This window comes from Cavenderia fasciculata, assembly GCF_000203815.1.
Source record: "Cavenderia fasciculata unplaced genomic scaffold Scf_Dfasci-G-b-205a01.r1-3, whole genome shotgun sequence".
Classification (NCBI taxonomy): Eukaryota; Evosea; class Eumycetozoa; order Acytosteliales; family Cavenderiaceae; genus Cavenderia; species Cavenderia fasciculata.
The window spans coordinates 594,741-610,080 of record NW_004457737.1 but is presented as its reverse complement, the minus strand read 5'-3'; the positions used below and the strand labels follow the sequence as shown (position 1 = coordinate 610,080).

Here is a 15,340-nt window from a genome sequence, read left to right as displayed (position 1 = left end):
TTGTAACACTTTGGTAAATATGAATCCAAGATATGATGGCACTTCATGTGATAGAGCATTTACTGAACCAGACTATTTATCTTCAGGCTTTGCGGCCAATACAGCAGTTAATTTAAATGTAACCATTCCATTCAACGAATTATATGAATCCATTATATCATTGGATAAGGATATTATGTTGAATGAAACATTATTGGTTAGATTTGTTTGGTCAGAATTACCAAATATTGGTTTTGGTGCAGATGCCTCTCTTACTCCTCAAACAAACCCAGTTGCTTTAACTGCTCCTGCTGGACCCAATGTACAAGGTATGGAAATACATTTAGCAGTTGAAAAGAGATTTGATATTATTCAAAATTTACAACAAAAGATTGCAAGCTCAGAAGGTTTCTCTTTACTTATTCCTTATTGTTATACTACAACAGCATCACTTACATGTACAAATCAGCCGGTATCATTAAGATTAAATAGACTAAATGGTATTACTTTGGAAAGAATTTATCATAGTTTATTTGTTACTGCTTCAGTTGCAAACTCTGCCATCTACAACAACAATGTGGCTGCGACAAATTTGGAACATTTTTACACCAATATTAATAATACAAGGCGAATGCAATACGATTATTATCCAATTGTAAATGATGATTATAAAGCATTGCGAGACAAATTGATAGATTCAACAATTCAAACACCAAATATTCACAACTATAATTGGTGTTGGTTGGATAGATTTGATGATGGATCATTTGGTTTGTTAGATGAAAATATTGTTTCTGGTATTGATTTAAATCTAGGAGAGGTTAAATGGGATTTTATTGCATTTTTAAGTGTTGCAACCAATCTTACTCATCAATCAACTGTGGTATGTAAAAGAAGATTAGTTATTACTTCAAATGGATTGATATTAATGTAAATATTATTTATTCATTATTAAATAATATAGGAAAATGAAATTCAACAAACAGACAATTATTAAAACAATCCCAATTAGTGGTATCATTCCTGGTGGTCATGCAAGGTTGATGGTTCAAATTAATTTAGATTTTGTTCCAGATCTTATTACATTAAAACTCTATAGTTTGGATGGAACACTTCATATTGGGGATGTGTACACAATTAGAACTTCATTGATTAGTGACAACAACCTTTTTTCCTTTTCAAAAATATCCACCACCAATTGTAATTTACATTTTACAAACAAAAGTAGAGCCATTATACAAGGCAGATTCGAAATGGGAGGGAGGTCTCCATTCACAATAGAAGCCTTTCCAAGATCATTAAAGAAGAAGAAGAAGAAGAATCCCCTATACAAAGTCCAATTAACTCCCCACAGAATAAAGTATTTAGTTGAACCGTTTCCTCTGGTTCTGTGAATCCTTTGATAAATCTCTGATAAAAGGACATCATTCCCAAAAACCTTCGTAGTTGGATAAGATCAAATATAATACTATATAAAACATATGATACATCTTACTATTACTCTTTGAGGCGAACGTCGAACAATAACTTTTAACTTGAACATAAGTCGTTGATGATCAAAAAAAAAAATTAAAAAAAAGAATGTTTCGAAACTTTTAATTATTTTTAATATTTATTTATTTATTATTACATTGTTGATGGGGAAGAAAGTGTTTTCTTTTCGTTTTTGTTTTGTTTATATCAATAGATCTATTTAACCAAAGCTTTTGTTTCAATTCCCAATGGTAAATAATCAATCAATGACGCATTATCGATAAACATTCCAACTTGAGTTGTAAGCTTTTTGTGGTCTTGAACCAACTCTGTCTTTTGCGTACCAGAGAGTTGCGTGAGAAGAGGTAACCATTTTCCTCTAAGTGTTAATAATTGATCCAAAATACTAATGATAATTGAATTGTTTGATTTAACTGATGTCCATCCATGTGAATCTAGAAAAAATAAATAAAAAATTAATAAATAAATATATATATGCGAGGTTGGTTGGTTTGAGTTTACATACCATTTGGAACTGTTGTTAGGAAATTATAAATATGAATTTTAACTCTGGTTGAAGAGAGAAAGGCAATTTTAGCAAGAGAATCGATGCTGGTCATTCTAATTTGCCATGGTTGGAAGGTTGCGTATTGTTCGAGACGTAGAATGATGGCATTGAGTGGTTTACTGGGGGTTGTGGAGGCGACGGTCTCATAGGTGATGGTGTTGGCGTGGTCGCCCAAGAATTGGACAATATCCTTTTGAATCTCCATGGAGACAACTCTAAAATCTGGGTGAATGGAGCGATCGAGGATATTAAAGATGGATTGTAAAACTCTTTCTCTACCCTCGCGACCAAAGTGGATGATGGTCTTCCAAATCATTGCGACGAGGCTCGTGTCAACCTTGTGTGGGACAATGTCGATCCAGTCATAGATCAATGACAAGACCATTGGCGAGAGGACTGGAGTGGCAATCACACGACGATACAACTCGACATAAAGCTCCTTGAGGAGATGTGGGGGATGTGTAGAGTCACGCAACTGGGCACGGAACGTGTCTTGGAAGACACGTGATGCTGGACAGAGTGTCGATGGACACAACCAAATAAGTGCACGTAATGCTTGGATTCTAATCGATATCGATGGTGAAGGAAGTTGCGACATGACAAACGAGGTGAGGACAGAGAATGGATGGTTGATACTACCCGTTACACTCTTTTCCTGTTCTTGCCAATTTCCAACAGCTGGTGCGTTACCTCCGTCTCCACTAGTAGTGGTGGTTGGGTAACTATGTTTGACATAGGATCGAGACAATGCCGATATTAATTTACAAGACATGTTGATATATGGGAATGATTGTTGAGTTGATCGATCTCCATGAATATTAAATCCTAATTTTAATTTGTTACAAATTCCTGCAATCAATGCTGTTTGATTTGGTAATGTCTAGAAAAGAAAAAAGAAAAAAGAATTATTAAATTAAATAATTTGATAGATATCTTTTTTTAAATTTATATTACATACATCATAATGATTTGGAGTATCATTGTCAATAATAATTGATTCGATAATAGAAGATTCCAATGTTTTCCAAGTGAATTTACAAAGTGTTGTAATGGCCCACATGGATACAGACAAATGATTGTCCATGACACTCTGACAAATATTTTGAAAGAAATCTTTGGTTTGTGCTTGATTGGTACCTGTCAATGCAATGTATCCACACAATGAAATAAAACTTCTTCTTGCAAATGGATCTGTTAAACTAACAGCTTCCTTTCCTTTGTTGGCTTTTAATAATGGTAAAAATCTTTTTGTTGTATCTGTTACAGTTGATAGATTCTAAAATAAAAAAGAAATAATAAATAAATAATTAATTTAAAGGGTCTATAGTTTTGTTTTTTAAATTTATGCTTATTTACCTCATGTGCATAATCATAAGTTAATGCTACTGCATGTCTTGCACCAACTGGGTCGGCACATTTAATACCTTCAACAATTGGAATAAACAATGATGGATTGTTTTTAAATCTATTTCTACATGCTACAAAACATGCATATTGTAACAATGCACGTTCTCTTCCCAAGTCTGATGGTTTTGAAAAGAAACCTTTCTTCTTTTGAGTCTTGTCAGGATCTTCACCTGCTTTTCTTAATATTCCACTAATCACTTCCAACATGTTTGCTAAAACATTAGAATAATAAATATTAATAAATAAATAATATATCACTAATACTCTATTATTGTTTTGATTTGATAATTACCATCAACCAATGGATCATTTGGAGCAAGAATAGCAGTAGTTTTTAATGATACTACTTTTCTTGATATATCCTTATTAGTCATTTCTTTTGAAAAGATGGTTGTAATATTTTTAATATCCTAAAAGAGATACAAAAAAGGGGAATGAATGATTAGTTGTTTGATCTTTGATCATTAAATAGATCAATGTCGCCTAAACAAAAATACATACAGCCGAACTGTTAATCTGATTCTTGTATTGTGACAACTCAACAAGGAAATAATATGCTAATCTAAGTACTTTCTTATCATCAGTAATTGATACAACTAATAGATTGATTGAATGAATAAGTTAGTCTTCTTCTTTGTATGAAGTCTTTCTCTACCTTTCTCTGTGCTAGTTACCTGATAGTAATGAATCTAATAGATCCTTTTCAATCTTGTAATATGTTAAGTTTTGTAGACATGTTTGTATCTTTGATGAGTTTCTCTTTTCTACAGCCTCTCTAAAAGAGTTTCTTATCGATTCATAGGTTGTACCAATCTTTGATTGCAAGAATTGACTTTGACATCTAGTTTCAAAGATATCTACATTGTTATTATTGTTATTGCTGTTTGTGCTACCTCCAGTAGCACTATTCGCATCTGAACTCATCTTTCTCTCTCTTTTTATCTTTCTTCTTATCGATAGTAGTAGCAGTAGTAATACAATAATAAACAAAGATGATCAAAAATCATCGAATTTTTTGTAAAGAAGGGTTTTTTTATTTTTATTATAATTATTTTAGTGGCCCAAGCAGAATATTATAATATAAAGAGTGAGTTTATTGACTGACCAATGAGAAACAAAGAACATATTGGGTAATTGATTTAATAATATTGTCAGAGTAGTTTTTTGTTGAAAGAGAGTATTCTTGTACTTTGAAATCATTAAACATGTCATCAGGAACAACAAAATAAAGATTGGTTTGTGGTGGGGTCGTTCCAAGTTGGTAGATCATTTCTAAAATCTCTTCCATCAATATGGGATTGGAATAAGAGGTTGTTACTTTTATCAAATTATTAGGATTGCTCATACTATCGATAACTGAAAAGTTTGAATAGGTTTTTGGGAGAAAATAAGATTGATAGGGACATGTTGCAAAGTTTGATTTGGAGGAATTTAAATTGATGAAAGGAAGTTTGTCAACTTTTAAAACACCCTTTTCACCAGTATTGAGACATCTTATTTGATATTCTCCACCAAGAGGAAGTTTTTGATGAACAATACATTTTCAAAAAATGATTCTCCAATTGGAGAATGAAGGTATCTAGGAACATTTAATAGACTATAGATACTATTCGTATTCCATAATACTGCTTGATGTACTATAATTTGAGCGACGTATTTCGATGAGAACCTTAATTCCATCTGAGAATATTTTGCCAAACCTGCCACTTCTATCGGAAATATTTGAAGAGAGTTGTGAGTGTCTATCTCTGGATCTTCTAGATCAATACTCTTAAAACATAATCATCAAATAATGTAGGTGTGGTATTTTCGAGTGACATTTGAAATACTATATCATGTGCTCTCTCTAGCACAAATCTTGGTATTCCTCCCCACTTGCACCAAAGTTTACCTGTGATACATATGGATATAATAATGGTCTGGCTCGATCAAGTTCCATTTTATCCCAAGGTGGTAGATATCTTTTTGTGGTACTTGCATCCTTTAGGAATTGTTTATACTTGCTTTGATCTGTATAAGAAACCAAGACTGTCTTTGCTGCATAATTGGATACACATATACCATCGACCAAGTAAAAGGTTTTATGGTTTTGAAGATAGGGTAAAAATGTATCTGTTGTTCCTGTGCGGTACCCCATCCCCAGTAAAGGTAGGGTAGTGTAAGTCTTTTCCACAATGGGAATTGGTAGAGTATAAAACTATACTACCCTTCATTTTAGCGATTACCCACATTAAATAATAAATGAATAGAGACTTGCCAATACCAGGGTTTCCAGTAACTACATACGCGCTATTGCAATCAACTCGAGACTTTGAACGAGATGAAATACTTGTTTCATATTCTTCAAAATCTTTAAAGATTATATCTTTAAGTTCTATATAACACTTTCTAATATAAAGTGATGAGGGTTTTGTAGAATTTCCTAAAAAGTGTACATTAGGTGGTAGTTGAATGACTCCTCCTTCATCTTTGAGATTAAGATTTACAAGTTCCTCCCAGAATTTTTGTTCTTTAGCGAGTTGATTATATGCTATAAATAAAAAAAGAAGATTAAGAAATAAGATGATCAAAGTGAACGGTGAGTGACAAGATGTAAATTTGTCAAAAATAAATAAAAATAATTAAAACAAACCAGTATTCATTTTATCTCTATCTAATAAATATTATATGATGTACTTTAACAAATGAGTAAAGGTAGATGGAGACGAGAGGTAATAGTGAGAATGACTAGAATATTTTAAAATGAATATTTATTTTCTTTGGGGGTTTTGAAAATTAATGAACCCTTCTGACATCAGATTACATTTTTTTATTCATAAAATTAAAGAGAGAGAAAAGAGAGAGATGGGAGATAACACAAGCACAAGTAAAGAAGATATAGAACTTCAAAATGGAGAGATACTAGCATTATCGTCAATCTATCAAACTTCATTCATTGATAAGGATAATGATAGTGATCATCAAGACTACTATACTATTATGATCACTCCACAAGAGTTTAATGATATCAATGATATTGGAATTGATGAAGATGGCGACGATGATTATAAATTACACTTTAAATTTAAATATTGTAATGGCTATCCATCAAAGAATGCACCGTTGCTACAGGTCAAGGGTAGTTGGCTTCACATTGAACATTCATCGTTGTTGGTCGATTACCTTGCATCACTGTGGTCTCTTAATGAACCATCGATATTCTCAATGATCAATTGGTTGATAGACTCTAGTATAACCTATCTCTCTGAAATGGTTCCACAAGTATACCTCAATATTGCAACCAACATTAAATTACAAGCACAACTTCAAAATGAATCGTCCAATAATACCTCTCCACGAAATTCAATTAGTCCAACATTAGAATCATCTCAATCACAACAACAAAAGAAGAAGCAATGTCCAACTATTTATACTGGTATTGCTGTAACTGATAAAAAAAGGTATATACAAATACTACAATACTATTTAGAAATGTTTATATTAATATTTGATTCTCAAGTAAATTCCAAGCTCATTTGGCAATAGTTCATTCTGAAGAGGATGTACAAACAGTTTTAGATAAATTAATGGAAACCAAGAAAATTGCAGAAGCAACTCATAACATGTATGCATATAGAATTAAATTACCAAATGGTCAAATTGTATGTAACAAATAATAATGACATATTACTATTATTTATTATCTATTTAACCTATTTTATTCAATTATTATATTGATAGGACGAATTATATAATGACGATGGTGAGGATGGTGCAGGAGACAAGATGTTATTCACATTGAAAGCAAATCATTGTGAAGATGTATTGGTAGTTGTTACTAGATGGTTTGGTGGAATACTTTTAGGAGGTGCAAGATACACCCATATTATAAATGTTACAAAGGATATGGTGAATGCTCGTCTATCAAATTCACTATTACAATTTAAATCACCTCTAAATAATTAATTAAAGAGGTGATATTTCTCAGAGGCATACCAAATACAAATAATAATAATATAATATAAAACTATTCTTTTTTCCCAACACAATATATTGGATTGATTGATTTATTGTTGTTGACCAAATTGATTTGGGTGTTGATAACCTTTGATATCTGGTTCGACTACAATAGTTGATTTACCATTTGGATAGATAACCTTTGCGCTGAGTACATTCCAATCACTCTCATTGGTATAGATAAATGCGTGTAATACACCAACCTTTTCATTTCCACTACCTGGTTTACCACCAATCAATGGTAAAACAACTTCACTTGTAACTTCACAGTATGGGAATGATGGGAATGAGTTTGGTTGTGGTACAACTAATGGTTTACCTGCAGAGGTACTGTATGGTCTTTGTTGTTGTTGTTGTTGTGATGACGAAGATTGTTGACCACCACTTTGTGAAAGTTGAGGGACTGGTTTCAAGAACCAAGTTCCAACATCTTTAGATGGTTTTGGGAAATTGACACCAATCATACATTCACGTGATAATTCTGTAATGGGTGATGTAGACCCAGTTGGTGGTGCTCCAATATTAACTGGATATCCCAATTCTCTGACAACTTCTGGTGATTCTTTAACCTAAATATATAAATAAATTATAATTATAATTTAGTATTAATACTAATCTCTCTTTTAATCTTTTATTCAAACTTACCATTGTAAATAAGGGGTATAGAGCATCATTCCAAGCTTCACTAAGGAATATTTCTAATGGTTTTGAACCCTTTCTATATGCTTTGACTGATTGTACTGTATCATAACTCATCTTGCCGACGAGTAGTAGTGCTAAGAGTCTGAGGATCATACCTCCCTTGCTACGCTTTTCAATGACTGGTTCTGGTTTGGGTGGTTGTTGATCGGTTGACATTGAGAACTGCGAGTATGATACGTATTTGTTGTTGCCGATAAGACCATGATCAAAGGTGAGCAGTGGAGTGTTGTTGATTCTATTGACTCTTAATGATCCGCTGGTGAATGATGACATACTTCCGGCTACAACAACATTCTTGATAGCATGTTGAGTACCGCATGATAATGCTACTCTTTTAAATAATTGACTTGTTATCATATTTGATTTAATTAAATGTAGACAACGTAAATACAATGATCGCAACTATGAAAAACCACCAAGATATGTGTCATTTTTGTAGTTGAAGTTGAACAGCGAATCATTTCATTTCATTTCATTTCAAGTTCAAGTTCCGATCACGATCATTGTCATTGTTGTAATACTAATACGAGGAAGAGAGACGGAGGAGAGATGTTGGTCGACGGGTTTACAGCATTCATCCCATTTGCTATGATCTTTGGTGGATGTTGTAGTAATGTAATATCATTAGAATTAATTATAAAGTATGTAGTTGTAGCATTAGTAGTAGTGGTAGTAGACACTATACTATACTATTGAAACTAATCATTAATATCAATCTTTTACACACTTTAAGACAAGATACAAAACAATCAAATTTAATTACATTTGCACAGTTTGCTTTTGTAGCATTCATAAGTCTATTCTTTAATCTTAGATGGAAAAAGATTGTACCTTTGCTTTATGTACCTATTGGATTGCAACCTAGAAAGATTCCACTCTCCAGCTATGCATTGATGGTATTCATCTTCTTTTTGGTATCGATCCTAAATAATTGGGCATTGTCATTTAACATTGGATTGCCATTCCATATGGTGTTTAGATCTAGTTCACTCATCTCTACCGTTGTGATTGGATCTATATTCTTTAAGAAACAATATACAATGAAACAGGTAGTATCATTGTTAATGGTTACCCTTGGTATTACTATTGCAACTTTAAACTCTGTTCCTGAAAGTGTATGAATCTATATAATTATGTCCCTAACCCTACCCCTTTACAATAATCCATGATGGATAACTAATTGATACTTTATATTTCTTTCTATAGAAAAAACAAAACATGTCTCTTTTGGAACAACAGGAATCATTTTTCAACTTTTTGATTGGTATTACCATGTTGACAGTGGCAATGTTTATGTCATCTGTATTGGGTCTTATTCAAGAACATACCTATAGATTATATGGTAAACAATGTCATAAAGAAACTATATTCTATTCGGTATGCAATACATATATATTTAATAATTAATATTATTATTATTAACCTTTTATTTATTTAATATATTTAGCATATTTTGGCATTACCATTCTTTATGATATTTTATAGTGAACTTCAAGACAATATATTGGCAAATAATCATTCAATTCCAATGGATTTCCCATTACTTGGAATATCAGTACCATCAATGTGGATTTATTTATTAATTAATGTTGTAACACAGTATGTTGAAAACCAAAACAAAGAGAGTGACAGATATGCATGAAAGATTAATTTAATTTATAATTATTATTATTTTTTTTAGATATATTTGTATTCAAGGTGTATTTATATTAACAGGTAAAACTAGTACACTTACATGTACATTGGTAATTAGTATTCGAAAGTTTATTAGTATTATCTTTTCAGTCATTTATTTCAACAATCCATTTACATCGACTTTATGGACATGTACTGCACTCGTATTACTTGGTACATTTATTTATTCAGATCCATTCAAAAAGAAAGAACCTCCAGCAAAAGAAAAGGCTCAATAATAACAAAAGAATAATTACAACTAAAAGTAAAAGTAATATCAAGATTTAAAACAAATGGTTGGATTTCTTTCTCTCCTTTTCTTTTTATTTATTTAATATAAAGTAAAGAATCAAATTGATCATTGTCATGATCAACTCTACCATCTTGACTTTCGTCATCGGAATCCATTTCACCTTCAATATATTCATCTTCGTTGTACATTGACCCGTAGTCAGTTAGATGCATTGAAATCAATGGTTTCTTTTCGAGTTTGTTGGCAGCTGCTTGAGCGGCCGCAGAGCTACTACTACTACTATTGTTGCTGTTAATGGTGACAAGGGACATGGGTCTACCAAACTTGGTACGTGATACGATATAGAGGTAGTGTAGGAATCGGTCCTTGACGGCTGCACGGTAATACAGGTAGATGATGATGAATACATGGATTGCAAAGACAGACGCACTTCCAATGACTACCCACTGCTCGATCGATTGGTAGATAGGGTTATCCAAAAAGACAGCGCATATAAATAGAAGTGACAGTGATGTAAACTCGAGTTGGTTGTCTTGTGGATGCTTGAATGGTTTAAAGTGAATTTGTAATAGTACACTGACAAGTGTCACCACCACAAGAAGGAGTGACCGGGTTGAAGAGGTGGGTGGCATCATCGACATGAGTACAATACCAAGTCTTCTAAGTAATAGGATAACATCCCAAAAGTAGTAGGGGTCTTTATACTTTAAAAAGAAGACGCCATAGATTCGAATGACACGTGGTTCATGACGACGATCTCTATTTCTAAATAACAGTACAAAAATGATGATGGGGAATCCAATGATAACGGTAAAGAGCGTGTAAGAGACGATCAACGCCTTTCCATATCGCTCGCCGTCGCAGGTGATGGCTGGGTTGGTTGCCAACACTGGAAAATGTGCACCAATAGTCTCGCAAAAGAACATGGTGAATGCCGATGTAGCAATCGGCGAGTAAATGTTTAATAATAACTTGACCAATGAACCAAATTGTTGAGACATGTACGTTGATTTAATGTGTACTTCAGTTGGTAATCCTTCTCCCATTAAATTTGTAGTCTCTTTGTTTTTGTCATTTTCCTTTTCTTTCTTTTCTTTTTCCAATTCTTCATTATAATAATCAACATCTTCATCTTGGTCAATTAATTGTTGTTGTTCTTTTGAATTATTAATTTCCTTTTCTCTTTTGATTCTATCTAAATTTTCTTGTTCTAGTTGTTTTTCCAATTCATTTTGATCATTTTGATTGATTTCTTGTTGATCGTTGAGGGAACGATATTTTCTATTTTTTTGAGCGTTCCAACATTTTGAAAGAATTACTGTTGCTCCTGTTGATAAGAGGAGGACGTAGATGAGAAGGGGAGCTGAGCCAATGGTGATATAGTGACGATCGTAGAAATCAAATGGACCAGGACAGAATGTGGAAAAGATGGGTGCGCTGCCACTCGTGTTGCTGCCGGCGGTGGCACCGCTGTCAAACTGGAGGTTGATGAGTGCGAGGATATAAAAGGAGATGCCGCTGGATATGACAAGGAAGGTTTGGATAAAGTAGATGATGACAGACATCATACCCGACTCGGTGTCGGATCGCTGCACCCAAAGAATCATGAGGACGACAAAGAGGGGGACGACAAAGTAAAAGAGGCCGTTCATACGCTCGCAATAGATACACGAGCCACCCCAATTGTAGTAGCCGTCCGAACACGAGGAACACATCAGACCCTCAGTATGGGCGGCGCAGGTGTTGTTTCCCTCACAATTCGAGTTGGGACATTCGTAGAGCACGCGAGGATACTGGTCTTGGTCGTACCAGTATCCCGGCTTGGACTGGATGCTGGCACCGCCGGCGCAGTACGCGTCAACGGGACACTCGATACATGTCTTGCCGTCGAATCCATACGAGCCCGGTGAGCAGGGTGCACACTGGGTGTTGGACAAGGACGGGATGGTGCCGGCCGGACACGGCTCGACCAGCGGCTGGTAGTCGAGCGAGACCGAGCTGAGCGTAGGGTCGTTGGCAACAAATCGGATGGAAATGGGTGTGCCGACGATGCCGAGGATCAGCACGTCGGTAAACTGCGCGACACCCGCTTCAAAGTGCATCAAGTCGATTGTCGCAAAGTTGATCTGCATGTACACCTTGATGTAGAGCAGGTCGGAGCTCAACACCATCTGTCCGAGACTGTCCATGATGACGACGGCGCAGGTGACACGGGTCTGTCCCGACGTGACTATACGCGGCACGCATTCCGGATCCTGGATCTGCAGCGACGCGGGTGGCGTGGCCTTGCTCGGCCCGTACCCAGCCGTGTTGTTGGCAAAGACAACATCGTCGCCAAACACGGGTGGCAGCGTCTGAAAGTAGACGACACCGCCACCCATCGTAGCACGGTTGTCGTGAAAGTTGCTCGAGCCGTTGATGTAGAGCTCGACATCGGCATCGGTCGCGATAAACCCTCCCATCACAGCGTTATTGTTGCTCGCCTGGATATCGGTAAGCACAATGCACGACTTGCTGAGCGAGTAGATGGCGCCGCCAAACGTCGCCCAGTTGTGTTCAAATGTGCAGTTGGAAATAACGGCGTTACGCGAGTTTTCAAACTGGTACAACACCGAGCCCCACCGATTGGCCTGGTTGGCGTAAAAAGACGAGCCGATGATAGTGAGCGCCGAGTTGGCCTGTTGCACAAACAGACTCTCTTTGTTTTGGGTGAAATTGCTGTAGCGCACGACCATGGTGGACAGCGCGCGCACATAGACAAACGTGCCAGAGTACTGCACGGTGCTGTTGATAATGCCGAGTGTCGACAGGATCAGGTTGGTCGTGCCGCTGATCTGCGTAAAGCTGGTCAGCTCCCACACGACCTCGCACTCTTGGAACTTGTTAATGTCGTCGTCGGTCGCGACGGACGACACGTTGGTCAGCTCGCACGCAGTAAACGACACGAACGCATTGTTGGCCCACACACCGCCCGTCACGTTGGTCATCGTCGAGTTGTAGACGGTGATCTTGCCAAAGAACTGGTAGATGCTGTACGCGCCGTGGCAGTCCACGATCGTCGAGTCTTCCATCGTGACAGTGCTCTCGGAATTGGAGATGATCGCACCCTGCGACAGCACGTTGCCGAAAAAGCAGTTAAACGCGACGACGACCGACTGCTCCATCAAAAAGAGCGCGGCCCCACTCGAAGCAACCCCGTCGACGATGCGCGTGTTGAAAAGGTTGACAAGAGATGCTTGCGAGATGTAAATGTTGGCGCCGGGCCCGTCGCCCAGCAGGTTGTTGGCGAGCACGCTGTCGTAGACCTGGAGGCTCGAGCGAATGACGCAGAGCGCGCCGTTGGAGCTGTTGCTCATGACGGTCGTGTTGATGAGCGCCTGGGGCGACCGACTGACCATGATTGAGCACAACTGCGGCGTCGGCAGGCCCGTGCCCACAAACGTCGAGTTGTGCAGCAGCAGCGAGTCGGCCTGGTCCGCAAACAGCGCGTGTTGGTTGCCGATGAACGTGCTGCCGACGACCGACACGGACGGGTTGAGCGTCTGGTCGGTAAAGCCGATCGCGCTGAGCGCCGGCCCGTACAGCTCCCCGCCCGCGGCGCTCGACGAGTTGATGACGACACACCCCGTCAGCTGCAAGCTAGCTGCCCCGCGCAGCGAGATGGACCCACGGTCCGAATTGTCGTGGTTGTTTTCAAACATGCAGTTGCTTACGATCGCTTGCACCTGACCCTCGAGGAAGAGCGCCGCCCCGCCCGGCGACATGGACGACGAGTATGCCTGCGTGATGCCCACGCCATCCATTGTAAAAATGACTTTCCTTATATTGGAGCTGATTTTGATCGCGCTGTTACGCGTCGACCCGCTGATAATCGCCGCCTGCGGGTTTCCACTGACTGAGCGAATCGCGCGACTCTGCTCGATCGTCATGGCCATCGCATACCCGCAGTACACGCCATCACCCAGCCACAGCGTCGTGTTGGGTGCCGCCCACATCAGCGCCGTGCCAATAGTCGAAAACGGGTTTCCCTGCGACCCGTTTCCCCGTAGATCCGACCCGCCACCGACGCTCACATACACGTCACCCTCGACCAACGCCGCCTGAGTCGCCGGCCCACGTCGAATCGATACGCCCGACAACATGTAGCCGCACGATACCGCCCGCACGTCCGTCTCGTCGTTTGTCCTGTACGACGCGATAAACGTCAGGTTCTTTGGAGTGCCATCCAACGACTCTCTGTCCATCACCTGCAACATATCGATCTTTTGCAGACCGCCATACAGGATAGTGCCGGTCGACTGAAACATCAGGTTGCCACTACCGCCAACATCCACCCAAAACTGTGGTCGCAATGTCTCTGGAAACAGACAACTGGTTAGTGAAAACTCGAGGTAGTATGTCTGCGTCAAGTCGGGTAGCGGGTTGAGTACAACAGGTTGTATGAGTGACATGGTCTGTTCCACACCCAACAACAGCGGACTATAGTTCATCTCTGCATAATAGTCTCCTTGCAAAGTATATCTAGGTGAACCGCATTCATCGTCTGTACACAACCTAAACATTGCCTTTTTCATTAGATTGTTACTCATATCAAATATCCAACTCGTCGTTAATCCATTGGCAAGGTTACTAAACCCAAAATCTCCAACTATTGGTTGTTCATATTCTATTGAAAAAAAATACACACAAGTTAGCAAAGTTAGATGTATACCCCATCAAAAGTTGTTTGTTTGTAATTATTGACATACCTGTACATTGTGTATTTAGTGAATCATATTTCTTTACATTATTAGTATAGTACTTTGGTTTAAATGATTTAATCAAATCATCTATATCTTTATCACGATGATTATAATCTTCGATCTTTATATTTTCGATTGTTGTTACATTATTATTATTATTATTGATGTTTATCTTATTAATATTCTTATTATTCTGTTGTTGTTGTTGTTGATGATATGTACAATTTGTAGTATTTACAAATAGAGTTGTAATGATGCATAAAAGTAATAGTATTAAATTTAATTTCGTAAAAGTGTAATAGTGGTGGTGTGTTTTAAAAGAGAGCAATGATGGTGTCCCACCACCACTCGAGTATAATGTCTTCTTCTTTGTTATTATCATCTCATTCTTTGTTTAATATATGTATATGTATAAATAATAATGTATATAATAAATATCTTAAAACTACAGATAAGATAGATAGACAACAGTGATTGGTTAAATGAGTGACGACAAGCCCACTACGTGGTTAAACAGCGTGTGTGACGTAAAATGCGATAATCAAA

General features: G+C 37.4%; 8 protein-coding genes across 8 annotated transcripts; 3 read left to right on the top strand and 5 right to left on the bottom strand.

The window, feature by feature from the left end:
* Positions 1–19: 19 nt before the first annotated feature.
* Positions 20–1,260, top strand: DFA_02941 (uncharacterized protein; the record flags this gene model as incomplete). The annotated part of the gene is made up of 3 exons (XM_004362491.1): positions 20–909; positions 944–1,179; positions 1,205–1,260. 3 exons carry the CDS (start codon positions 20–22, stop codon positions 1,258–1,260), a joined length of 1,182 nt encoding a protein of 393 aa, XP_004362548.1.
* Positions 1,261–1,668: 408 nt separating this feature from the next.
* Positions 1,669–4,351, bottom strand: DFA_02940 (uncharacterized protein; the record flags this gene model as incomplete). The annotated part of the gene is made up of 7 exons (XM_004362490.1): positions 1,669–1,907; positions 1,979–2,900; positions 2,979–3,296; positions 3,377–3,639; positions 3,720–3,837; positions 3,929–4,023; positions 4,102–4,351. The coding sequence occupies 7 exons, from the start codon at positions 4,349–4,351 to the stop codon at positions 1,669–1,671; spliced, it is 2,205 nt and encodes a 734-aa protein (XP_004362547.1).
* Positions 4,352–4,520: 169 nt separating this feature from the next.
* DFA_02939 (uncharacterized protein) lies at positions 4,521–6,069 on the bottom strand (the record flags this gene model as incomplete). The annotated part of the gene is made up of 5 exons (XM_004362489.1): positions 4,521–4,933; positions 5,035–5,197; positions 5,328–5,464; positions 5,757–5,957; positions 6,060–6,069. 5 exons carry the CDS (start codon positions 6,067–6,069, stop codon positions 4,521–4,523), a joined length of 924 nt encoding a protein of 307 aa, XP_004362546.1.
* A 202-nt stretch (positions 6,070–6,271) lies between these two features.
* Positions 6,272–7,372, top strand: DFA_02938 (impact protein; the record flags this gene model as incomplete). Its single annotated transcript, XM_004362488.1, has 3 exons — positions 6,272–6,867; positions 6,927–7,068; positions 7,148–7,372. The coding sequence occupies 3 exons, from the start codon at positions 6,272–6,274 to the stop codon at positions 7,370–7,372; spliced, it is 963 nt and encodes a 320-aa protein (XP_004362545.1).
* A 101-nt stretch (positions 7,373–7,473) lies between these two features.
* Positions 7,474–8,586, bottom strand: DFA_02937 (uncharacterized protein; the record flags this gene model as incomplete). Its single annotated transcript, XM_004362487.1, has 3 exons — positions 7,474–7,992; positions 8,069–8,454; positions 8,517–8,586. The coding sequence occupies 3 exons, from the start codon at positions 8,584–8,586 to the stop codon at positions 7,474–7,476; spliced, it is 975 nt and encodes a 324-aa protein (XP_004362544.1).
* An 88-nt stretch (positions 8,587–8,674) lies between these two features.
* DFA_02936 (Putative Permease) lies at positions 8,675–10,038 on the top strand (the record flags this gene model as incomplete). Its single annotated transcript, XM_004362486.1, has 5 exons — positions 8,675–8,766; positions 8,790–9,240; positions 9,332–9,502; positions 9,573–9,724; positions 9,807–10,038. The coding sequence occupies 5 exons, from the start codon at positions 8,675–8,677 to the stop codon at positions 10,036–10,038; spliced, it is 1,098 nt and encodes a 365-aa protein (XP_004362543.1).
* Positions 10,039–10,126: 88 nt separating this feature from the next.
* On the bottom strand, positions 10,127–11,707 carry DFA_02935 (uncharacterized protein; the record flags this gene model as incomplete). Its single annotated transcript, XM_004362485.1, has 1 exon — positions 10,127–11,707. A coding segment is annotated over one exon (1,581 nt), but the record flags the coding sequence as incomplete, so codon positions are not given.
* Positions 11,708–12,143: 436 nt separating this feature from the next.
* On the bottom strand, positions 12,144–15,176 carry DFA_02934 (uncharacterized protein; the record flags this gene model as incomplete). Its single annotated transcript, XM_004362484.1, has 4 exons — positions 12,144–12,458; positions 12,654–12,924; positions 14,130–14,718; positions 14,801–15,176. 4 exons carry the CDS (start codon positions 15,174–15,176, stop codon positions 12,144–12,146), a joined length of 1,551 nt encoding a protein of 516 aa, XP_004362541.1.
* Between the last annotated feature and the right edge of the window lie 164 nt (positions 15,177–15,340).